The following is a 25,438-nucleotide window of genomic DNA, read 5'->3' on the forward strand; positions in this document are numbered from 1 at the left end:
GTGTTGCATAACTTTGTTAATTATTAAAGAAAAGTATATATTTTTTGGTTATTTGTAAACTCAGGTTCCCTTTATCTAATATTAAGTTTTGGTTGAAGATCTGATAACATTTAGTATCAAAAATATGCAAAAATAGAGAAAATCAGAAAGGGGGCAAATACTTTTTCATGACACTGTATGTGTGCTTGCTTGCTTGCCAGTGCATGCACGTGTGTGCTTGCATGCGTGTGTGTGTGTGTGTGTGTGTGTGTGTGTGTGTGTGTGACTCTGACTGTGACTACCTCTCCAGGTGGGCGAGTGCTGCAGATCCCCAGGGCTCAGGCTGAGGATTCTGGGAGGTATACGTGCTTGGCGGTGAATGAGGCGGGAGAGGACTCCATCCAGTATGACGTCAGAGTGCTGGGTGAGTAGAGGGGAAAACGCCACCCATCTAAACTGAGCTGGCCTGGGTCGTGAGTAGAGGGGAAAACACCACCCATCTAAACTGAGCTGGCCTGGGTCGTGAGTAGAGGGGAAAACACCACCCATCTAAACTGAGCTGGCCTGGGTCGTGAGTAGAGGGGAAAACACCACCCATCTAAACTGAGCTGGCCTGGGTCGTGAGTAGAGGGGAAAACACCACCCATCTAAACTGAGCTGGCCTGGGTCGTGAGTAGAGGGGAAAACACCACCCATCTAAACTGAGCTGGCCTGGGTCGTGAGTAGAGGGGAAAATCACCACCTGTCTAAACTGAGCTGGCCTGGGTCAAAAGTATATGTCAAATAACTTCAAATACTGTTTGGAATCTCAGGTACAAACTGACTGTGTGTGTGTTGAATCCCAGAGCCCCCCTCAATCCGCGGGGCGGACCGGGACCTACCTGAGGAGATGGTGATCCAGGTGAATAAGACCACAGTGTTGGAGTGTCAAGTGGACGGAAGTCCCACCCCTAAAATCACCTGGCTGAAGGACAGTCAGCCAATAAGCCCTAAAGGACCCCACAGACTACTTTCCAATGGACGCTCCCTGCAGGTGACTGGACTATGCTGGAAAAAGGGCTTAATAAAATGTATTTGATTGAGGGATTGATTAACGGATTGGTTGATGACTGATTCTTGGATTGATGGATTGATTTATTGATTGATTGAAAAGCGAAAGAGGTGCTATAGGGTTGGGAAAGGCTGGGGATTATATGAGGGGATGAAGCTCAGTGAGAGACTGAAGGCTCAGGCCTTATGTACAGTAACGTCAGCGAGCCGTCTGTCTCTTCCTCAGGTGGTGAATGCCCAGGTGACAGACACAGGCCACTATGTGTGTGTGGCTGATAACCTGGCGGGAAGCGCAGAGAAATCCTTCAATCTCAACGTCCATGGTGAGTCAGAACAGAGTTTTATTGTGTTTTCATCTATGTTTACCCACCTCATCTCTCTGGTATCTTCATTAATATGGATGGGTGGGGGAGTGGGTGGGTGGATGGGGGGATGGATAGGTGTGGGGATTGATGGATGGATGGATTGATTGATATATTGATAGCCAGTTTGTCTGTTTTCTCTCTCCTCCAGTCCCCCCCACCATAGTGGGAGCTAACCCAGAGAACGTGACTGTGGTGGTGAATAACTTTGTGTCTCTGACTTGTGAGGCTACCGGGTTCCCCCCTCCCTCTCTGAGCTGGGTCAAAGACAGGGGTCCTGTACAGGCCAATACCAACGCACTCATCCTGCCAGGTAACACACACACACATTTTAAATACCTTATCTGAATCCACAAATCACATTGGTTTCACAACAGCTAATGGGGATCCTAATAAAATACCCAATTACAGTCGAGAAGGATTGAAACATTAAAAAACACGGATATCTGGACACTTTTGTAGAGAGCCCTTCTTCTCCAGACAGCTAGGCTGCCCACAGCAGCTGACACACAGCAGTACCTCGCTAGCTGCTTTGCCTTCGTCCTACGCAGGCCTGCAATTCTGAAGGCCTACGTACTGTCAGCCTACGTTCATGGCTGAGACTTCTAAATATCAGCACTACAAATTTGCCCTGATAACCAAGGCTGCTCAGGAGTGACACGGGACTGGTATTTCAATAACTTGGCAGCAAAAAAAAGTCAAAAGAGTAGCCCACCTCCTAAATAAGCCCTTCCCTCCGACCTCCCACCACCTCCTAAATAAGCCCCTCCCCCTGGCCTCCTTCCACCTTCTAAATAAGCCCCACCTCCTAAATAAGCCCCTCCCCCCGGCATCCTTCCACCTCCTAAATAAGACAAAAGTCAGTTTGATGGCAACACATCTCTGGAGGGAAAATGCACATTTAGTTTTTTGCAGATTTTTGAATATTCACATGAAAATCTGTTGCAAATTGGATGGAAACCTAGCTAATAATAACAATAAAAAGAATAAAGTAAAAAATAACAAGTAATATAAGCTAAAGAAGAGGTAGTATGCATAGTAATAATGGACTGGATATGCAAATACTAAGTTGGTATTGGATCGGGCACACGTATCCTAATCTCTGCTTATCTCTCTCTTTTCTGTTTTCTCTCCCTCCCAATCCCTTCCTCTCTCTCCCTCTCCAATCCCTTCCTCTCTCTCTCTCCCTCTCCAATCCCTTCCTCTCTCTCTCCCTCCCTAATCCCTTTCTCTCTCTTTCTCCCCCCCATCCCCTCCTCTCTCTCTCCCTCCCCAATTCCTTCCTTCCTTCCCCCCTCTCTCTCTCTCTCTCTCTCTCTCTCCCCATCCCTTCCCCTATCTCACCCCAATCCCTTCCCCTATCTCTCCCCAATCCCTTCCTCTCTCTCTCCAGGTGGACGCACCCTGCAGATTCTGAGGGCTAAGATGTCTGACGGGGGGATGTACAGCTGTGTAGCCATGAACCCCGCTGGAGAGGCCAGGAAACTCCTCCACCTCACTGTGTTTGGTCAGTACCTGCAGCAGGACAGAACAGACAACACTACATACACTACTGGACTGCTCTTTGACCCCGTGTGTCTCCTTCTCATATCCTTCTTCCTTCCCCTGTCTTCCATATACGGCTCCTGTCCACTCTATTACAAAAATATTGCTCTCACCCCTGCCTCTCCCCTGGCTCTCCCCCAGTCCCTCCCAGTATCAGAGACAGCAGTGGGGACTCTCCTGTGGTGGTGAGTGTGCGTGTGGGCAACTCAGTGACTCTGGAGTGTGAGTCCAACGCTGTGCCCCCTCCCACCATCACCTGGTACAAGAACGGTCGGATGGTGACAGAGTCTGCCAACCTCCGCATCCTGGCACAGGGACAGATGCTGGAGCTGAAGGGGGCAGAGGTGAGAGACACAGAGGGGGAGGTCTGAACCTCCCCCTCTGGGGTGGTGTTAGGGGAAGGGGTGGGGTTAGGGGAAGGGGTGGGGTGGGGTTGGGTTAGGGGAAGGGAAGCGATACGATTGGATGGGGTTAGTCTTCTTTGTGACTTTTCTAATGAAAGTTGTTATATTGATTCATCCCCTGTCCGCCCTCTGTGTTCCTAGGTGTCTGACACTGGCCAGTACGTCTGCAAGGCCACCAACGTGGCCGGACAGGTGGACAAGAACTTCCACCTCAACATCTATGGTAAGATCATATTCTAGAAACTCAGACTTGAAACGCTCAAAAAATCTGATTCTAATCACTGAGGATAAAAACAAGGAGATGGAGAAGAGAGACATATCTGAGTCTTTTAGTCAAACTGACCTAACTGTAATTCTCTGGCCCTCCATGCCCAGTGCCCCCCAGTATAGACGGTCCAGTGGAGGAGAAGATAGTGGAGACCATCAGCAACCCTGTCACCTTTGCCTGTGACGCCACGGGCATCCCCCCTCCCAGCCTCATCTGGCTCAAGAACGGTCGGACCATAGGTAAGCAGCACCCACAGTCATATAACTTATTATTGTCTTATTTACTATCTCAAACTTCCATTGTCCTCCCAAGATTGACTGGAAAGTAATAAAGTGACAGTATTCTTTTCTCAGAGAACTCAGAGTCTCTGGAGCTGCACATCCTGTCTGGAGGCAGTAAGCTCCAGATCGCCCGCTCCCAGCTCTCAGACTCTGGCACCTACACCTGTATGGCTTCCAACGTGGAGGGCAAGGCTCGAAAGAGTTACCACCTCACCATACAAGGTAAAGAAGGCCAGCATCCTGCAGTCGCCACTTCACTGTTGATGTTGAGAGTGGTGTTTTGCAGGTACTACTTAATGAAGCTGCCAATTGAGGACATGTGAGATTTCTGTTTCTCAAACTAGACACTCTAACGTATTTGTCCTCTTGCTCAGTTGTGCACCGGGGCCTCCCGCTCCTCTTTCTAGTCTGGTTAAAGCTGTCATCAAGGCAAAGGGTGCCTACTTTGAAGAATCTAAAATAAAATAAAACATTTTGATTTGTTTAACACTTTTTTGGTTACTACATGATACCATATGTGTTATTTCATAGTTTTGGTGTCTTCACTATTATTCTACAATGTAGAAAATAGTAAAAAATTAAGAAAAACCCTTGAATGAGTAGGAGTATCCAAACTTTTGACTGATACTGGATATATACTAGTTTGTTCTGAATGAACAATGATCTGATTGGCTGTGCCTTGATTAGCTGTGCTCTGTGTTAGTCCCTGATCTGATTGGCTGTGCTCTTTCTCAGTCCCTCCCAGTATCTCAGGTTCGGAGATGCCCAGTGAGGTGGGGGTGCTGCTGAATGACAGCGTCCAGCTGGTGTGTCGCTCTCAGGGAACACCACCCCCCTCCATCCAGTGGCTGAAGGACGGCAAGGCCCTCAAGGCAGGATCCAGGGGACTCAGGTACACATCAACCCCCTACCCCTAGACCCTAGCTCCTAGCCCCTAACCCCTATCTCCTAGCCACTTAGGAGATCTGAGAGGACTGGATAGGTGTATCAAAATGGCTACTATTGGACGTAGCCTATCTAAGGAAAGGTGGAGCTACTCTGAGATTGAAAGGACCTGGAGAGAGGAACTGGGATGACGTCCATGGGGTTTCGGATGTTTCTCTATATTAATATGAATGGTTTGTTTGCATCCTCATTCTATCCAGGATCAGTGTAGATGGCAGCACTCTGACTGTGTCTGGAGCTCAAACCTCTGACAGTGGGAAGTACATCTGTGTAGCCACCAACAAGGCTGGAGAAGAGGACCGGATATTCAACCTCAATGTCTATGGTGAGTTTAACTCTCTCTCAGCCTCTCTCTTCCATGCATGTATTCCTTACTTAATGAAAGAAGAGTTTTAAATGTATCTCTCTCTCCCTCCTTTCTTCTTTCCATCTTCTGTCCTCTTTCGTTGTGTGTGTGTGTGTGTGTGTGTGTGTGTGTGTGTGTGTGTGTGTGTGTGTGTGTGTGTGTGTGTGTGTGTGTGTGTGTGTGTGTGTGTGTGTGTGTGTGTGTGTGTGTGTGTGTCCATAGTGCCTCCTGTGATCAAGGGGAACAGTGATACGGCTGTGGATTTGACCACCGTTCTGGACAGCTCCATCAACATAGAGTGTGTTGCCGTGGGCTCCCCTCCACCTCAGCTCAACTGGCTGAAGAACGGACTGCCTCTCCCTGTCTCCTCACAGATACGCCTGCTCTCTGCCGGACAGGTGCTCAGGTAGGTCTGGGGTCGAGGGGTTATATATCGGATTCTGTATGTAATGTACTCTGTCTTTCAATGTACATATATAAAGGAAAGAGCAATGTATTTAAAACTGTTACATGAATACTGCTTTGTTCTGTATACTGTTTCAAATGTGTTGTACTGTATGTCACACAGTAGTTTGACCTTTTAATGCAGTGGGCTAAATCAGGGTCACACAGTAGTTTGACTTTTTACTGCAGTGGGCTAAATCAGGGTCACACTGTAGTTTGACTTTTTACTGCAGTGGGCTAAATCAGGGTCACACAGTAGTTTGACATTTTACTGCAGTGGGCTAAATCAGGGTCACACAGTAGTTTGACCTTTTAATGCAGTGGGCTAAATCAGGTCACACAGTAGTTTGACCTTTTAATGCAGTGGGCTAAATCAGGGTCATACAGTAGTTTGACCTTTTACTGCAGTGGGCTAAATCAGGGTCACACAGTAGTTTGACCTTTTAATGCAGTGGGCTAAATCAGGGTCACACAGTAGTTTGACCTTTTAATGCAGTGGGCTAAATCAGGGTCATACAGTAGTTTGACCTTTTACTGCAGTGGGCTAAATCAGGGTCACACAGTAGTTTGACCTTTTAATGCAGTGGGCTAAATCAGGGTCACACAGTAGTTTGACCTTTTACTGCAGTGGGCTAAATCAGGGTCACACAGTAGTTTGACTTTTTACTGCAGTGGGCTAAATCAGGGTCACACAGTAGTTTGACCTTTTAATGCAGTGGGCTAAATCAGGGTCACACAGTAGTTTGACCTTTTAATGCAGTGGGCTAAATCAGGGTCACACAGTAGTTTGACCTTTTACTGCAGTGGGCTAAATCAGGGTCACACAGTAGTTTGACTTTTTACTGCAGTGGGCTAAATCAGGGTCACACAGTAGTTTGACCTTTTACTGCAGTGGGCTAAATCAGGGTCACACAGTAGTTTGACCTTTTAATGCAGTGGGCTAAATCAGGGTCACACAGTAGTTTGACCTTTTACTGCAGTGGGCTAAATCAGGGTCACACAGTAGTTTGACCTTTTACTGCAGTGGGCTAAATCAGGGTCACACAGTAGTTTGACCTGTTAATGCAGTGGGCTAAATCAGGGTCACACAGAGTGTTTCTTAAACAAATCTATTTTCAAACAAAAGTATACACTTCACACATGGTTAAGGACTTTAAAAAAAGAAGACACCTGTACCATGTCAGATATAGAGATGAAATGTATTACATTTTGAGTTTGCAACCAAATACTACACTTTATATACATCACAGAAGACTGAAATATAACAAAATTGTTTGACAAAGTAACACTGGATTTTCTGCGGGTTTTTTAAAATAATGATTATTAATTATGAAATTATGTAAAATATTTATAACATTCCACCTATGAGGTCACTAGGTCAGACTGCAGGAAAGGGCTACTATTTCATTCCATTCTGCCTCTCTGTCAGGATTAATGTGTCTCTCCATTCAGCCTCTCTGTCAGGATTCATGTGTATCTCCATTCTGCCTCTGTCAGGATTCATGTGTAGCTCCATTCTGCCCTCTGTCAGGATTAATGTGTAGCTCCATTCTGCCTCTCTGTCAGGATTAATGTGTAGCTCCATTCTGCCTCTCTGTCAGGATTAATGTGTAGCTCCATTCTGCCTCTCTGTCAGGATTCATGTGTAGCTCCATTCTGCCTCTCTGTCAGGATTAATGTGTAGCTCCATTCTGCCTCTGTCAGGATTAATGTGTTGTTCCATTCTGCCTCTCTGTCAGGATTCATGTGTTGTTCCATTCTGTCTCTGTCAGGATTCATGTGTTGTTCCATTCTGCCTCTGTCAGGTTTAATGTGTTGTTGAATTTTGTCTCTGTCAGGATTAATGTGTTGTCCCATTCTTTCTCTGTCAGGATTAATGTGTTGACCCATTCTGTCTCTGTCAGGATTAATGTGTTGCCCCATTCTGTCTCTGTCAGGATTAATGTGTTGTTGATTTTTGTCTCTGTCAGGATTAATGTGTTGTTCCATTCTGCCTCTGTCAGGATTAATGTGTTGTTGAATTTTGTCTCTGTCAGGATTCATGTGTTGTCCCATTCTGCCTCTGTCAGGATTAATGTGTTGTTCCATTCTGCCTCTGTCAGGATGAATGTATTGTTCAATTCTGCCTCTGTCAGGATGAATGTGTTGTTCCATTCTGTCTCTGTCAGGATTAATGTGTTGTTCCATTCTGCCTCTGTCAGGATTAATGTGTTGTTCCATTCTGCCTCTGTCAGGATGAATGTGTTGTTCCATTCTGCCTCTGTCAGGATTCATGTGTTGTTCCATTCTGCCTCTGTCAGGATGAATGTGTTGTTCCATTCTGCCTCTGTCAGGATTCATGTGTTGTTCCATTCTGCCTCTGTCAGGATTAATGTGTTGCACCATTCTGCCTCTGTCAGGATGAATGTGTTGTTCCATTCTGCCTCTGTCAGGATTCATGTGTTGTTCCATTCTGCCTCTGTCAGGTTTAATGTGTTGTTGAATTTTGTCTCTGTCAGGATTAATGTGTTGTCCCGTTCTTTCTCTGTCAGGATTAATGTGTTGTCCCATTCTTTCTCTGTCAGGATTAATGTGTTGTTCCATTCTGCCTCTGTCAGGATTAATGTGTTGTTGAATTTTGTCTCTGTCAGGATTCATGTGTTATCCCATTCTGTCTCTGTCAGGATTAATGTGTTGTTCCATTCTGCCTCTGTCAGGATGAATGTATTGTTCAATTCTGCCTCTGTCAGGATGAATGTGTTGTTCCATTCTGTCTCTGTCAGGATTAATGTGTTGTTCCATTCTGCCTCTGTCAGGATTAATGTGTTGTTCCATTCTGCCTCTGTCAGGATTAATGTGTTGGTCCATTCTGTCTCTGTCAGGATTAATGTGTTGTTCCATTCTGCCTCTGTCAGGATGAATGTGTTGTTCCATTCTGCCTCTGTCAGGATTAATGTGTTGTTCCATTCTGCCTCTGTCAGGATTAATGTGTTGTTCCATTCTGCCTCTGTCAGGATTAATGTGTTGTTGAATTCTGTCTCTGTCAGGATTAATGTGTTGGTCCATTCTGCCTCTGTCAGGATTAATGTGTTGTTCCATTCTGTCTCTGTCAGGATTAATGTGTTGTTGAATTCTGTCTCTGTCAGGATTAATGTGTTGTTCCATTCTGTCTCTGTCAGGATTAATGTGTTGTTGAATTCTGTCTCTGTCAGGATTAATGTGTTGTTGAATTCTGTCTCTGTCAGGATTAATGTGTTGTTCCATTCTGTCTCTGTCAGGATTAATGTGTTGTTCCATTCTGCCTCTGTCAGGTTTAATGTGTTGTTGAATTTTGTCTCTGTCAGGATTAATGTGTTGTCCCATTCTTTCTCTGTCAGGATTAATGTGTTGTCCCATTCTTTCTCTGTCAGGATTAATGTGTTGACCCATTCTGTCTCTGTCAGGATTAATGTGTTGCCCCATTCTGTCTCTGTCAGGATTAATGTGTTGTTGATTTTTGTCTCTGTCAGGATTAATGTGTTGTTCCATTCTGCCTCTGTCAGGATTAATGTGTTGTTGAATTTTGTCTCTGTCAGGATTCATGTGTTGTCCCATTCTGCCTCTGTCAGGATTAATGTGTTGTTCCATTCTGCCTCTGTCAGGATGAATGTATTGTTCAATTCTGCCTCTGTCAGGATGAATGTGTTGTTCCATTCTGTCTCTGTCAGGATTAATGTGTTGTTCCATTCTGCCTCTGTCAGGATTAATGTGTTGTTCCATTCTGCCTCTGTCAGGATGAATGTGTTGTTCCATTCTGCCTCTGTCAGGATTCATGTGTTGTTCCATTCTGCCTCTGTCAGGATGAATGTGTTGTTCCATTCTGCCTCTGTCAGGATTCATGTGTTGTTCCATTCTGCCTCTGTCAGGATTAATGTGTTGCACCATTCTGCCTCTGTCAGGATGAATGTGTTGTTCCATTCTGCCTCTGTCAGGATTCATGTGTTGTTCCATTCTGCCTCTGTCAGGTTTAATGTGTTGTTGAATTTTGTCTCTGTCAGGATTAATGTGTTGTCCCGTTCTTTCTCTGTCAGGATTAATGTGTTGTCCCATTCTTTCTCTGTCAGGATTAATGTGTTGTTCCATTCTGCCTCTGTCAGGATTAATGTGTTGTTGAATTTTGTCTCTGTCAGGATTCATGTGTTATCCCATTCTGTCTCTGTCAGGATTAATGTGTTGTTCCATTCTGCCTCTGTCAGGATGAATGTAATTTTCAATTCTGCCTCTGTCAGGATGAATGTGTTGTTCCATTCTGTCTCTGTCAGGATTAATGTGTTGTTCCATTCTGCCTCTGTCAGGATTAATGTGTTGTTCCATTCTGCCTCTGTCAGGATTAATGTGTTGGTCCATTCTGTCTCTGTCAGGATTAATGTGTTGTTCCATTCTGCCTCTGTCAGGATGAATGTGTTGTTCCATTCTGCCTCTGTCAGGATTAATGTGTTGTTCCATTCTGCCTCTGTCAGGATTAATGTGTTGTTCCATTCTGCCTCTGTCAGGATTAATGTGTTGTTGAATTCTGTCTCTGTCAGGATTAATGTGTTGGTCCATTCTGCCTCTGTCAGGATTAATGTGTTGTTCCATTCTGTCTCTGTCAGGATTAATGTGTTGTTGAATTCTGTCTCTGTCAGGATTAATGTGTTGTTCCATTCTGTCTCTGTCAGGATTAATGTGTTGTTCCATTCTGCCTCTGTCAGGATTAATGTGTTGTTCCATTCTGTCTCTGTCAGGATGAATGTGTTGTCCCATTCTTTCTCTGTCAGGATTAATGTGTTGTTCCATTCTGTCTCTGTCAGGATTAATGTGTTGTTGAATTCTGTCTCTGTCAGGATTAATGTGTTGTTGAATTCTGTCTCTGTCAGGATTAATGTGTTGTTCCATTCTGTCTCTGTCAGGATTAATGTGTTGTTCCATTCTGTCTCTGTCAGGATGAATGTGTTGTTCCATTCTGCCTCTGTCAGGATTAATGTGTTGTTCCATTCTGCCTCTGTCAGGATTAATGTGTTGTCCCATTCTGCCTCTGTCAGGATTAATGTGTTGCACCATTCTGCCTCTGTCAGGATTAATGTGTTGTTCCATTCTGCCTCTGTCAGGATTGCGAGGGCTCAAGTCTCAGACGGCGGCACCTTTACCTGTGTGGCGTCCAACAGGGCTGGTGTGGACAACAGGCACTACAACCTACAGGTTCACGGTGGGTTCAACACAATACATTAATAACAGTATACAAAATATCACAATACCCCCCCAACTCCAAAACCCTCACTAACCCAATACTGTCCTGCTTTTGCAATATATGACCTTGTCACGGGGCCCAACTGCTAGATGAGTTGTGATGTTGTGATGTTATCACTGTGATGTTATCTGCCCTTGCAGTTCCTCCCAGCCTGGACGGGGCGGGCAGTAAGGAGGACGTGACGGTGGTGAGAGGGAACCTGGCCTCCCTACTATGTATAGCTGATGGAACTCCAAGCCCCTCCATGTCCTGGCTGAGAGAGGGGGAGGCCTTGGTCCCTGGACCCCATGTCAAGCTGCTCAATGTGGGCACCACGGTACAGATCATCCAGGCCAGGGTGGAGGATACGGGACGCTACACCTGTGTGGCAAGAAACAGCGCTGGCCATGCCAGCCGACACTTCCACCTCAAAGTACTGGGTGAGTGGGAGTACATGTACAGTAGCAGTCAAACGTTTGGCCACACCTACTCACACCTACTCACTCACTCAAGGGTTTTTCTTTATTTTTACTATTTTTACTATTTTGTAGAATAATAGTGAAGACATCAAAACTATGAAATAACACATATGGAATCATGTAGTAACCAAAAAAGTGTTAAACAAATCAAAATATATTTTATATTTGAGAATCTTCAAAGTAGCCACCATTTGCCTTGATGACAGCTTTGCACACTCTTGGCATTTTCTCAACCAGCTTCATGACGTAGTCACCTGGAATGCATTTCAATTAACAGGTGTGCCTAGTTAAAAGTTTATTTTTGGAATTTCTTTCCTTCTTACTGCATTTGAGCCAATCAATTGTGTTGTGACACTGTAGGGGTGGTATCGGGGTGGTATACACTGTAGGGGTGGTATACAGAAGATAGCCCTATTTGGTAAAAGACCAAGTCATTATTATGGCAAGAACAGCTCAAATAAGCAAAGAGAAACAATAGTCTATCATTACTTTAAGACAATGAAGGTGTCACGGTTGTCGTAAGAACGGGACCAAGGCACAGCGGATGTTGAGTTCCACATATTTAATTCAAAGAGGAACTTAACCTTTCTAGTGCAGAATTAAAGATAGACTTCTCCTTAATGCAACCGCTGTGTCAGATTTCAAAAAAACTTTACAGAAAAAGCATAATCTGAGTACGGCGCTCAGAGCCCAATCCAGCCAAAGAAATTTCCGCCATGTTGGAGTCAACAGAAGTTAGAAATAACATGATAAATATTCACTTACCTTTGACGATCTTCATCAGAATGCACTCCCAGGAATCCCAGTTCGACAATAATGACTGATTTGTTCCATAAAGTTCCATAACGTCCATCATTTATGTCCAAATAGCCACTAGTTGTTAGCATGTTCAGCCCAGTAATCCATCTTCATGAGCACTAGGTCCAGACAAAAACTCGAAAAGTTCCGTTACAGGTCGTAGAAACATATCAAACGATGTATGGAATCAATCTTTAGGATGTTTTTAACATAAATCATCAATAATGTTCCAACCGGAGAAGTCCATCGTCTGTAGCAAAGCACTGGAAAGAGAGGTAACTCTGTCGGGAGCGCGCGTCACGAGCCTGAGACACTCTGCCAGACCACTGACTCAAACAGGTCTCATGAGCCCCTCCTTTATAGCAGAAGCCTGAAACAAGTTTCTAAAGACGGTTGACATCTAGTGGAAGCCGTAGGAAGTGCAACTTAATCCCATAGACACTGTGTATTTGGTAGGCCAAGCTTTGAAAAACTACAAACCTCAGATTTCCCACTTCATGTTTGGATTCTCAGATTTTCGCCTGCCATATGAGTTCTGTTATACTCACAGACATCATTCAAACAGCTTTAGAAACTTCAGAGTGTTTGTTATCCAATACTACTAATAATATGCATATATTAGAATCTGGGACAGAGTAGCAGGCAGTTTACTCTGGGCACGCATTTCATGCAAAAGTGAAAATGCTGCCCCCTATCCCAAACAGGTTTTAAACAACACAAAATATATAAATAAACAAACAACTAAACGTGACTACGTGGTGCACATGCACAAACACAAAACAATATCCCACAAACACAGGTGGGAAAAATAGCTACTTAAATATGATCCCCAATTAGAGACAACGATACCAGCTGCCTCTAATTTGGAATCATACAAAACACCAAACATAGAAAATATAAACTAGAATACCTAGTCACGCCCTGACCTACTACACCATAGAGAAACAAGGGCTCTCTATGGTCAGGGTGTGACAGAAGGTCAGTCAATACGGAAAATTTCAATAACTTTCTTCAAGAGCAGTTGCAAAAACCATCAAGCGCTATGATGAAACTGGCTCTCATGAGGACCGCCACAAGAAAAGAGGACCCAGAGTTAATAAGAGTTAACTGCACTTCAGATTGCAGCCCAAATAAATGCTTCACAACGTTCAAGAAACAGACATATCTCAACATCAACTGTTCAGAGGAGACTGTTAACCTGTCTAGGATGAGGGTGCCGCCAGCGGCACTCCCCCCCCACTCCCACTGAAAAACCAGTGCCGCGAAATTCAAAAAAAAAATATTTTTTAAATATTTAACTACCTTATGATGTTTTTAACTCCCATAACGAGTAGAAACATGACCAGAGTAATATTACTCCCTTCACTAATGCTTGGAACAAGTGCGGGTCGATGTCCTCCAGGCGCATTTCGCAGCATGAAAAGAGTTCCTAGCTACAGGGTTTTTTAATTTGTAGTGCCTGTGAACGCGCAATCGACCCCATTCAAATCGTCATCACGTAAAGGCATCCAGGGGAAGACGTAAGCAGTGTCCGTATACTCATAGCAATAACTGCGGCCTTTTAACTGACTCCAGATCAGGGGCCAACATTTCTGAAATCTGACTCCATGTCAGGGAAATTGCTGTAGAATGGGTTCTGTTCCACTTAGAGACAAAATTTCAACTCCTATAGAAACTATAGACTGTTTTCTATCCAATAATAATAATAATATGCATATTGTACGATCAAGAATTTTGTGGGAAGCCGTTTCAAAAATTACACGATTAGCATAAATAGTGACAACAGCGCCCCCATCCTCAACAGGTTAATCAGGCCTTCATGGTCGAATTGCTGCAAAGAAACCAGTACTAAAGGACACCAATAAGAAGAAGAGACTTGTTTGGGCCAAGAAACGCGAGCAACGGACATTAGACTGGTGGAAATCTGTCCTTTGGTCTGATGAGTCCAAAATTGAGATTTTTGGTTCCAACCGCCGTAGGTGAACGAATGATCTCCGCATGTGTGGTTCCCACCGTGAAGCATGGAGGAGGAGGTGTGATGGTGTGGAGGTGCTTTGGTGGTGACACTGTCTGTAATTTATTTAGAATTCAAGGCACTCTTAACCAGCATGGCTACCACAGCATTCTGCAGCGATACGCCATCCCATCTGGTTTGCGCTTAGTGGGACTATCATTTTCAACAGGGCAATGACCCACACCTCCAGGCTGTTTAAGGGCTATTTGACCAAGGAGAGTGATGAAGTGCTGCATCAGATGACCTGGTCTCCACAATACCCCCGACCTCAACCCAATTAAGATGGTTTGGGATGAGTTGGACCGCAGAGTGAAGGAAAAGCAGCTAACAAGTGCTCACCATATGTTGGAACTCCTTCAAGACTGTTGGAAAAGCATTCCTCATGAAGCTGGTTGAGAGAATGCAAAAAGTGTGCAAAGCTGTCATCAAGGCAAATGGTGGCTACTTTGAAGAACCTCAAATATAAAATATATTTTGATTTGTTTAACACTTTTTTGGTTACTACATGATTCCATATGTGTTATTTCATGGAGTTGATGTCTTCACTATTATTCTACAATGTAGAAAATATAAAAAATAAAGAAAAACCCTTGAATGAGTAGGTGTCCAAACGTTTGACTGGTACTGCATGCGTGTTACCTGATGAAGTCTATTGGAGCCAAAATATTTCTGTGGGTGCACTATATACTGAGAGTGGGGTCATCTTTCTTCCTTAAAGACAGGCAGACAGACACACACACACACACAAACAAACAGGCAGGCAGACAGACAGGCACAGACAGGCAAACAATCAGACAGATATACACACACAGACAAACAAACAGGCAGGCAGACACAGATAGACAGGCACAGACAGGCACAGACAGACAGACAGACAGACAGACAGACAGACAGACAGACAGACAGACAGACAGACAGACATATACACACACACACAGACAGACAGACATATACACACACAGACAGTGTGTGTGTGTGTGTTTGAGAGTGCTTCTGCTAAATGACTGAAATGCAAAATGCCTCTCTCAGATCCCCCTCGTATCAACGGTTCGGGCGTGGCAGCGGAGGTGTCTGTGGTAGTGAACCATGTTCTGGAGCTGCTGTGTGAAGCCACAGGTATCCCCGCCCCCACCCTCACCTGGATGAAGGACGGACGGCCGCTCCCCCAGACAGACAGCCTGCGCGTCCTCAGAGGAGGGGAGGTGCTCAGGATCTCCTCCCCACAGGTGAGAGGGAGGGACAGCGATGGACCTTAACAGCCCAGGAGAGACTGTTCAGGAGTAGTGAGGTTTGAGGGCGTAATCTGATTGTAGGAAAGAGCTCTCTTTTTTTTCTCCAATATCAATTTTGTCTTATTTCCCACACATGACTTCTCTTCTCCAAGCTGGAAGACACAGGGAGGTACACCTGTCTGGCCAACAGTCCTGCAGGAGACGACGATAAAGAGTTCCTGGTTCGCGTGCATGGTGGGTAATGAAGTTATATCGTGTATGTGACCTGACCAGGGCATACTACTGGAAATAATAATGAGTTGTTGCTTGTTAATGTAACATGTCATTTCATGTTCTAACTGCTTCGTTGTGATATCTTCCCAGTTCCCCCTAACATCGCTGGGGAGAGCACGCCACAGAATGTGTCAGTGCTGCAGAACAGACAGGTGACTCTGGAGTGCAAGTCAGATGCTGTCCCTCCCCCAGCACTCACATGGCTCAAAGACAACAAGCCACTCCTGGTAAATAATACACCTGTCCTCTGTGTGTGTGTGTGTGTGTGTGTGTGTGTGTGTGTGTGTGTGTGTGTGTGTGTGTGTGTGTGTGTGTGTGTGTGTGTGTGTGTGTGTACAGAGCTTTTTGACACAGGCCTGATGTCCCTCCCCTCTCTCCGTAGGCCTCCCCTCGTGTGCGTATACTGTCCAATGCGCGTTACCTCCAGATCAACATGGCTGAGCTGGGGGATGGAGCTCAGTACACCTGTGTAGCCAGCAACATCGCTGGCAAGACCACACGACAGTTCAACCTGGCTGTTAATGGTACAGAACTCAGAGAGTCAGAGACAATGACATCATTATCCCATTGAATATGGCTGGTCCTGTGCTTAGAGCCTCTAAAGAATAGTAGTGGGACCTAAGATTTCTCTCTCTGTGTGTGTGTGTGTGTGTGTGTGTGTGTGTGTGTGTGTGTGTGTGTGTGTGTGTGTGTGTGTGTGTGTGTGTGTGTGTGTGTGTGTCTTCAGTTGCTCCCACCATAGCAGAGGGCCCTCTGACTGTAGCCGTCCACATAGACCAGCCTGTAGTGTTGGAGTGTATCGTGAGTGGAGTGCCCGCCCCCCGCGTCACCTGGAGGAAACATGGAGCCATACTGGCAGGAACCAACCCCAGGTCAGACCACGTCGCACACTGATGATGTCGTTACATGTTATATTAAGTGTTGAATGCTGTTGTTTTGGCCAATCAGCGTCAAGTTTTCCAATTACCCTGTTAACCTGTCTAGGATGAGGGTGCCGCTAGCGGCACTCCCCCCCCCCCCCCACTGAAAAGGCAGAGCCGCGAAATTCAATTTTTTTTTTTTTTTTAAATATTTAACTTTCACACATTAAAGTCCAATACAGCTAATGAAAGACACAGATCTTGTGAATCCAGCCAACATGTCCGATTTTTAAAATGTTTTACAGGGAAGACACAATATGTAAAGATGTACATCTATTACCTAAAAACACATTAGCATAATCCACCATCTTTTATTTGTCCACCAACACCAGTAGCTATCACCAATTCGGCTAAACTAAGATATTTATAGCCCCTAACCAAGAAAAAAACTCATTAGATGACAGTCTGATAACATATTTATGGTATGGGATAGGTTTTGTTAGAAAAAAGTGCATATTTCAGGTAGATGGCATAGGTTACAATTGCACCCACCGTCACAAATGGAATAGAAAAACTACTTAGAGCAACGTGTTTACCTACTTACTAATCATCAAACATTTCGTAAAAATACACAGCATACACGAATTGAAAGACACAGATCCTGTGAATACAGACAATATTTCAGATTTTCTAAGTGTCTTACAGCGAAAACACAATAAATCGTTATATTAGCATAGCACATAGCACATAGCAGCCCAGCATTGATTCTAGCCAAAGTGAGCGATAAAAGTCAACATCGCCAAAATATATAAATTTTTTCACTAACCTTCTCAGAATTCTTCAGATGACACTCCTGTAACATCATATTACACAATCCATATAGAGTTTGATCGAAAATGTTTATATTTAGCCACCAAAATCATGGTTAGACAATGTGAAATGTAGCTCAGCTGGTCAGAAAATGTCCTTGCGCCACTTAGACAGTGATCTACTCTTATACATAAATACTCATAAACGTGACTAAAAAATATAGGGTGGACAGGGATTGATAGACAATTTAATTCTTAATACAATCGCGGAATTACATTTTTTAATTTATCCTTACTTTTCAATACAGTTTGCGCCAAGCGAAGCTACGTCAAAAAACATGGCGTCCTAAGCCACTCAAATTTTTCGACAGAAACACGATTTATCATAATAAAAATGTCCTACTTTGAGCTGTTCTTCCATCAGTATCTTGGGCAAAGGATCCTTTCTTGGGTCTAATCGTCTTTTGGTGGAAAGCTGTCCTCTTGCCATGTGGAAATGCCAACTGCGTTCGGGATGAACTGGAAGCGTGCCCAGCTATTCACAGCGTTAAAGAAATAAATGTCCCAAAATCGCACTAAACGGATATAAATTGCTATAAAACGCTTTAAATTAACTACCTTATGATGTTTTTAACTCCTATAACGAGTAAAAACATGACCGGAAAAATATAACAGGCTAAACTGCTTGCAAAAATAGCAGGTCGATGTCCTCCACGCGCATTACGCAGCTGCAAAGGAGCTCCTACCTACAGGGTTTTTTAATTTGTAGTGCCTGTGAACGCGCAATCGACCCCATTCAAATCGTCATCACGTAAAGGCATCCAGGGGAAGACGTAAGCAGTGTCCGTATAGTCATGGCAATAACAGTGCCCTTTTAGCCTGTCTAGGATCAGCGTGGCGCTAGCGGCACACCCCCCCCCCCCCACTGAAAAACCAGTGCCGCGAAATTCAAAAAAAATATATTTTTAAAATATTTAACTTTCACACATTAAAGTCCAATACAGCTAATGAAAGACACAGATCTTGTGAATCCAGTCAACATTTCCGATTTTTAAAATGTTTTACAGGGAAGACACAATATGTAAAGATGTACATCTATTACCTAAAAACACATTAGCATAATCCACCATCTTTTATTTGTCCACCAACACCAGTAGCCATCACCAATTCGGCTAAACTAAGATATTTATAGCCCCTAACCAACAAAAAAACTCATTAGATGACAGTCTGATAACATATTTATGGTATGGGATAGGTTTTGTTAGAAAAAAGTGCATATTTCAGGTAGACTTCATAGTTTACAATTGCACCCACCATCACAAATGGACTAGAATAATTACAATGAGCAACGTGTTTACCTAACTACTAATCATCAAACATTTCGTAAAAATACACAGCATACACGAATCGAAAGACACAGATCCTGTGAATACAGACAATATTTCAGATTTTCTAAGTGTCTTACAGCGAAAACACAATAAATCGTTATATTAGCTTAGCACATAGCAATTAGCAGCCCAGCATTGATTCTAGCCAAAGTGAGCGATAAAAGTCAACATCGCCAAAAGATATTAATTTTTTCACTAACCTTCTCAGAATTCTTCCGATGACACTCCTGTAACATCACATTACAACATGCATATACAGTTTGATCGAAAATGTTTATATTTAGCCACCAAAATCATGGTTAGACAATGTGAAATGTAACTCAGCTGGTCAGAATTTGTCCTTGCGCCACTTAGACAGTGATCTACTCTTATACATAAATACTCATAAACGTGACTAAAAAATATAGGGTGGACAGGGATTGATAGACAATTTAATTCTTAATACAATTGCGTTATTACATTTTTTAATTTATCCTTACTTTTCAATACAGTTTGCGCCAAGCGAAGCTACGTCAAAAAACATGGCGTCCTAAGCCACTAAAATGTTTCGACAGAAACACGATTTATCATAATAAAAATGTCCTACCTTGAGCTGTTCTTCCATCAGTATCTTGGGCAAAGGATCCTTTCTTGGGAGAAATCGTCTTTTGGTGGAAAGCTGTCCTCTTGCAATGTGGAAATGTCAACTGCGTTCGGGATGAACTGAAAAGCGTGCCCAACTTTTCACATCGTTGCAAAAATAAATGTCCCAAAATCGCACTAAACGGATATAAATTGCTATAAAACGCTTTAAATTAACTACTTTATGATGTTTGTAACTCCTATAACGAGTGAAAAGATGACCGGAGAAATATAACAGGCTAAACTAACGCTTGGAACAGGAGAGGGTCGGTGTCTTCCACGCGCGTTACGCAGCAAGAAAAGACTTGCTAGCTAAAGGTTTTTTTCATTTGTAGGGCCTGTGAACGAGCAATCGACCCCGTTGGAATCGTCATCAAGTAAAGGCATCCAGGGGAAGACGTAAGAAGTGTCCGTATAGTCATAGCAACGACAGTGCCCTTTTAACTGACTTCAGAAAAGTGGCCAACATTTCTCAAATCTGACTCCATGTCAGGGAAATTGCTGTAGAATGGGCTCTGTTCCACTTAGAGACAAAATTTCAACTCCTATAGAAACTATAGACTGTTTTCTATCCAATAATAATAATAATATGCATATTGTACGATCAAGGATTTTGTGGGAAGCCGTTTAAAAAATTAGCCACATTAGCATAAATAGTCTAAACAGCGCCCCCATCCCCAACAGGTTAACTGACTCCAGAACAGTGGCCAAAATTTCTGAAATCTGACTCCATGTCAGGGAAATTGCTGTAGAATGGGCTCTGTTCCACTTAGAGACAAAATTTCAACTCCTATAGAAACTATAGACTGTTTTCTATCCAATAATAATAATAATATGCATATTGTACGATCAAGGATTTTGTGGGAAGCCGTTTCAAAAATTACACGATTAGCATAAATAGTCACAACAGCGCCCCCATCCTCAACAATAATATACTGGTATGTTATACGCAGGATTTGTGTCAGACACTCAACATTGAAGATACATGGCAAAAATGCAAGTTTTAGGACTAGGATATGATATTTACAATGAGACATTATCCTAAATGTGTGTCCACACACCCGTCCTGCACAGGTACATGTTTGCTGAGGATGGCTCGCTCCACGTCCCCTCAGCCCAGGTGACTGATACAGGACGGTATCTGTGTATGGCCACCAACCAGGCTGGGACACAACGCAAGAGAGTCGACCTGCAAGTCCACGGTGAGAAGAGGGCTCAGCCTCTCACACACATATATACACACATATATACACACACATATATACACACACACATTTAATGAATGAATTTCACGCCTATCCATTGTGTTCTAGTTCCCCCCTCTATCTCCCGCGGTCCCACCAACATAACCGTGACAGTGAACGTTCAGACCACCCTCTCCTGTGAGGCTACGGGCATCCCCAAGCCCACGGTCAGCTGGACCAAGAACGGTCAAACACTCAACACAGACCACAACCAGAATATGTACAGGTTGAAGCCAGTTTTTTTCCTCCCTCTCTGTTTTTTACCTCTTGTTGCTCCCATCTCATAATACTCTGAGATCAGTTCTTAGATTGACAGAAAGTTCTCAGAACCCCAAAACATGGTCTGAAGCTTCCGCTCCCTCACTGTTGTCTCCAGGTTACTGTCGTCAGGTTCTCTGGTGGTCATAGCGCCCACAGTGGAGGACACAGCTGAGTATGAGTGTGTGGTGTCTAACGAGGCAGGGGAGGAGGCCAGAGCCATACAGCTCACTGTCCAGGGTGAGTACTTACAGTACGGGAGACCATCTGAACACAGATTGATGTTATTTACATGTCTTTTAAATGTTGGCTTGAATGCCATTTTAATGACAGTGGAGTCAGTTGATTTCAATGGTTCTGATTTATTTATTTTCTGTATTTTCAAGATGACTTCCTAAATGGACATCTTCAATAGCACTGAAGTCCAGTTTGGTAAAAGCAGTCTCTTCCTCTGCAGTTCCTCCCTCCATAGCGGATGAAGCCACAGAGCTGGTGGTGACCAGACTGTCCCCGCTGGTGATTAGCTGTACTGCGTCAGGAGTCCCAGAGCCCATACTGCACTGGAGTAAAGATGGGATGAAACTCCCCAAGGAGGGGAACGGATACAGCATCCTGTCCTCAGGTTAGACTGTTCATTATTATAGATATTACTGATGGGTGTTGAGAGGAGGAGAAGGGTCACAACATCCTGGTTAGACTGTTATAACTACTGGGAGCTGGGTTCTGTTATTACTACTGGGAGCTGGGTTCTGTTATAACTACTGGGAGCTGGGTTCTGTTATTACTACTGGGAGCTGGGTTCTGTTATTACTACTGGGAGCTGGGTTCTGTTATTACTACTGGGAGCTGGGTTATGTTATTACTACTGGGAGCTGGGTTCTGTTATTACTACTGGGAGCTGGGTTCTGTTATTACTACTGGGAGCTGGGTTCTGTTATTACTACTGGGAGCTGGGTTCTGTTATTACTACTGGGAGCTGGGTTCTGTTATAACTACTGGGAGCTGGGTTCTGTTATTACTACTGGGAGCTGGGTTCTGTTATTACTACTGGGAGCTGGGTTCTGTTATTACTACTGGGAGCTGGGTTCTGTTATAACTACTGGGAGCTGGGTTCTGTTATTACTAATGGGAGCTGGGTTCTGTTATAACTACTGGGAGCTGGGTTCTGTTATAACTACTGGGAGCTGGGTTCTGTTATTACTACTGGGAGCTGGGTTCTGTTATTACTACTGGGAGCTGGGTTCTGTTATTACTACTGGGAGCTGGGTTCTGTTATTACTACTGGGAGCTGGGTTATGTTATTACTACTGGGAGCTGGGTTCTGTAATTACTACTGGGAGCTGGGTTCTGTTATAACTACTGGGAGCTGGGTTGTGTTATAACTACTGGGAGCTGGGTTCTGTTATAACTACTGGGAGCTAGGTTCTGTTATTACTACTGGGAGCTGGGTTCTGTTATTACTACTGGGAGCTGGGTTCTGTTATTACTACTGGGAGCTGGGTTCTGTTATTACTACTGGGAGCTGGGTTCTGTTATTACTACTGGGAGCTGGGTTCTGTTATAACTACTGGGAGCTGGGTTCTGTTATTACTACTGGGAGCTGGGTTCTGTTATTACTATGGGAGATGGGTTCTGTTATTACTATGGGAGCTGGGTTCTGTTATTACTATGGGAGCTGGGTTCTGTTATTACTATGGGAGCTGGGTTCTGTTATTACTATGGGAGCTGGGTTCTGTTATTACTACTGGGAGCTGGGTTCTGTAATTACTACTGGGATCTGGGTTCTGTTATAACTACTGGGTGGTGGGTTCTGTTATAACTACTGGGAGATGGGTTCTGTTATTACTATGGGAGCTGGGTTCTGTTATTACTATGGGAGCTGGGTTCTGTTATAAGTACTGGGAGCTGGGTTCTGTTATTACTACTGGGAGCTGGGTTCTGTTATAAGTACTGGGAGCTGGGTTCTGTTATTACTACTGGGTGGTGGGTTCTGTTATAACTACTGGGAGGTGGGTTCTGTTATTACTACTGGGAGCTGGGTTCTGTTATAACTACTGGGAGCTGGGTTCTGTTATAACTACTAGGAGCTGGGTTCTGTTATTACTACTGGGAGCTGGGTTCTGTTATTACTACTGGGAGCTGGGTTCTGTTATTACTACTGGGAGCTGGGTTCTGTTATAACTACTGGGAGCTGGGTTCTGTTATTACTACTGGGAGCTGGGTTCTGTTATTACTATGGGAGCTGGGTTCTGTTATTACTATGGGAGCTGGGTTCTGTTATTACTACTGGGAGCTGGGTTCTGTTATAACTACTGGGAGCTGGGTTCTGTTATTACTACTGGGAGCTGGGTTCTGTTATTACTATGGGAGATGGGTTCTGTTATTACTATGGGAGCTGGGTTCTGTTATTACTATGGGAGCTGGGTTCTGTTATTACTATGGGAGCTGGGTTCTGTTATTACTATGGGAGCTGGGTTCTGTTATTACTACTGGGAGCTGGGTTCTGTAATTACTACTGGGATCTGGGTTCTGTTATAACTACTGGGTGGTGGGTTCTGTTATAACTACTGGGAGATGGGTTCTGTTATTACTATGGGAGCTGGGTTCTGTTATTACTATGGGAGCTGGGTTCTGTTATAAGTACTGGGAGCTGGGTTCTGTTATTACTACTGGGAGCTGGGTTCTGTTATAAGTACTGGGAGCTGGGTTCTGTTATTACTACTGGGTGGTGGGTTCTGTTATAACTACTGGGAGGTGGGTTCTGTTATTACTACTGGGAGCTGGGTTCTGTTATAACTACTGGGAGCTGGGTTCTGTTATAACTACTAGGAGCTGGGTTCTGTTATTACTACTGGGAGCTGGGTTCTGTTATTACTACTGGGAGCTGGGTTCTGTTATTACTACTGGGAGCTGGGTTCTGTTATTACTACTGGGAGCTGGGTTCTGTTATAACTACTGGGAGCTGGGTTCTGTTATTACTACTGGGAGCTGGGTTCTGTTATTACTATGGGAGATGGGTTCTGTTATTACTATGGGAGCTGGGTTCTGTTATTATTATGGGAGCTGGGTTCTGTTATTACTATGGGAGCTGGGTTCTGTTATTACTATGGGAGCTGCGTTCTGTTATTACTATGGGAGCTGGGTTCTGTTATTACTATGGGAGCTGGGTTCTGTTATTACTACTGGGAGCTGGGTTCTGTTATTACTACTGGGAGCTGGGTTCTGTTATTACTACTGGGAGCTGGGTTCTGTTATTACTACTGGGAGCTGGGTTCTGTTATAAGTACTGGGAGCTGGGTTCTGTTATTACTACTGGGTGGTGGGTTCTGTTATAACTACTGGGAGGTGGGTTCTGTTATTACTACTGGGAGCTGGGTTCTGTTATAACTACTGGGAGCTGGGTTCTGTTATAACTACTAGGAGCTGGGTTCTGTTATTACTACTGGGAGCTGGGTTCTGTTATTACTACTGGGAGCTGGGTTCTGTTATTACTACTGGGAGCTGGGTTCTGTAATTACTACTGGGATATGGGTTCTGTTATAACTACTGGGTGGTGGGTTCTGTTATAACTACTGGGAGATGGGTTCTGTTATTACTATGGGAGCTGGGTTCTGTTATTACTATGGGAGCTGGGTTCTGTTATAAGTACTGGGAGCTGGGTTCTGTTATTACTACTGGGAGCTGGGTTCTGTTATAAGTACTGGGAGCTGGGTTCTGTTATTACTACTGGGTGGTGGGTTATGTTATAACTACTGGGAGGTGGGTTCTGTTATTACTACTGGGAGCTGGGTTCTGTTATAACTACTGGGAGCTGGGTTCTGTTATAACTACTAGGAGCTGGGTTCTGTTATTACTACTGGGAGCTGGGTTCTGTTATTACTACTGGGAGCTGGGTTCTGTTATTACTACTGGGAGCTGGGTTCTGTTATAACTACTGGGAGCTGGGTTCTGTTATTACTACTGGGAGCTGGGTTCTGTTATTACTATGGGAGCTGGGTTCTGTTATTACTACTGGGAGCTGGGTTCTGTTATTACTACTGGGAGCTGGGTTCTGTTATAACTACTGGGAGCTGGGTTCTGTTATTACTACTGGGTGGTGGGTTCTGTTATAACTACTGGGAGGTGGGTTCTGTTATTACTACTGGGAGCTGGGTTCTGTTATAACTACTGGGAGCTGGGTTCTGTTATAACTACTAGGAGCTGGGTTCTGTTATTACTACTGGGAGCTGGGTTCTGTTATTACTACTGGGAGCTGGGTTCTGTTATTACTACTGGGAGCTGGGTTCTGTTATTACTACTGGGAGCTGGGTTCTGTAATTACTACTGGGAGCTGTGTTCTGTTATAACTACTGGGTGGTGGGTTCTGTTATAACTACTGGGAGCTGGGTTCTGTTATTACTACTGGGAGCTGGGTTCTGTTATAACTACTGGGAGCTGGGTTCTGTTATTACTACTGGGAGCTGGGTTCTGTTATTACTACTGGGAGCTGGGTTCTGTTATTACTACTTGGAGCTGGGTTCTGTTATTACTACTGGGAGCTGGGTTCTGTTATTACTACTGGGAGCTGGGTTCTGTTATAACTACTGGGAGCTGGGTTCTGTTATAACTACTGGG

The 25,438-nt window shown here is 44.1% G+C and overlaps 1 protein-coding gene across 2 annotated transcripts in view; it reads left to right on the top strand.

Annotated features, from left to right (window-relative positions):
• Positions 1 to 25,438, top strand: part of hmcn1 (hemicentin 1) — a 241,162-nt gene that overhangs the window by 175,393 nt on the left and 40,331 nt on the right. For both annotated transcript variants that reach the window (XM_055943694.1, XM_055943695.1), the window contains exons 54-76: positions 290 to 403; positions 825 to 1,012; positions 1,256 to 1,352; positions 1,543 to 1,704; positions 2,785 to 2,898; positions 3,078 to 3,280; positions 3,482 to 3,563; positions 3,716 to 3,847; positions 3,962 to 4,111; positions 4,625 to 4,781; positions 5,035 to 5,159; positions 5,403 to 5,586; positions 10,730 to 10,827; positions 11,010 to 11,288; positions 15,169 to 15,365; positions 15,524 to 15,605; positions 15,735 to 15,871; positions 16,027 to 16,168; positions 16,372 to 16,516; positions 20,397 to 20,524; positions 20,636 to 20,792; positions 20,943 to 21,064; positions 21,282 to 21,446. In XM_055943694.1, the coding sequence (XP_055799669.1) occupies positions 290 to 403; positions 825 to 1,012; positions 1,256 to 1,352; positions 1,543 to 1,704; positions 2,785 to 2,898; positions 3,078 to 3,280; positions 3,482 to 3,563; positions 3,716 to 3,847; positions 3,962 to 4,111; positions 4,625 to 4,781; positions 5,035 to 5,159; positions 5,403 to 5,586; positions 10,730 to 10,827; positions 11,010 to 11,288; positions 15,169 to 15,365; positions 15,524 to 15,605; positions 15,735 to 15,871; positions 16,027 to 16,168; positions 16,372 to 16,516; positions 20,397 to 20,524; positions 20,636 to 20,792; positions 20,943 to 21,064; positions 21,282 to 21,446 (3,360 nt within the window). The remainder of the gene's footprint in view (positions 1 to 289; positions 404 to 824; positions 1,013 to 1,255; positions 1,353 to 1,542; positions 1,705 to 2,784; positions 2,899 to 3,077; positions 3,281 to 3,481; positions 3,564 to 3,715; positions 3,848 to 3,961; positions 4,112 to 4,624; positions 4,782 to 5,034; positions 5,160 to 5,402; positions 5,587 to 10,729; positions 10,828 to 11,009; positions 11,289 to 15,168; positions 15,366 to 15,523; positions 15,606 to 15,734; positions 15,872 to 16,026; positions 16,169 to 16,371; positions 16,517 to 20,396; positions 20,525 to 20,635; positions 20,793 to 20,942; positions 21,065 to 21,281; positions 21,447 to 25,438) is intronic.

The sequence above is a fragment of the Salvelinus fontinalis genome, chromosome 14 (genome assembly GCF_029448725.1).
Source record: "Salvelinus fontinalis isolate EN_2023a chromosome 14, ASM2944872v1, whole genome shotgun sequence".
Classification (NCBI taxonomy): domain Eukaryota; kingdom Metazoa; phylum Chordata; class Actinopteri; order Salmoniformes; family Salmonidae; genus Salvelinus; species Salvelinus fontinalis.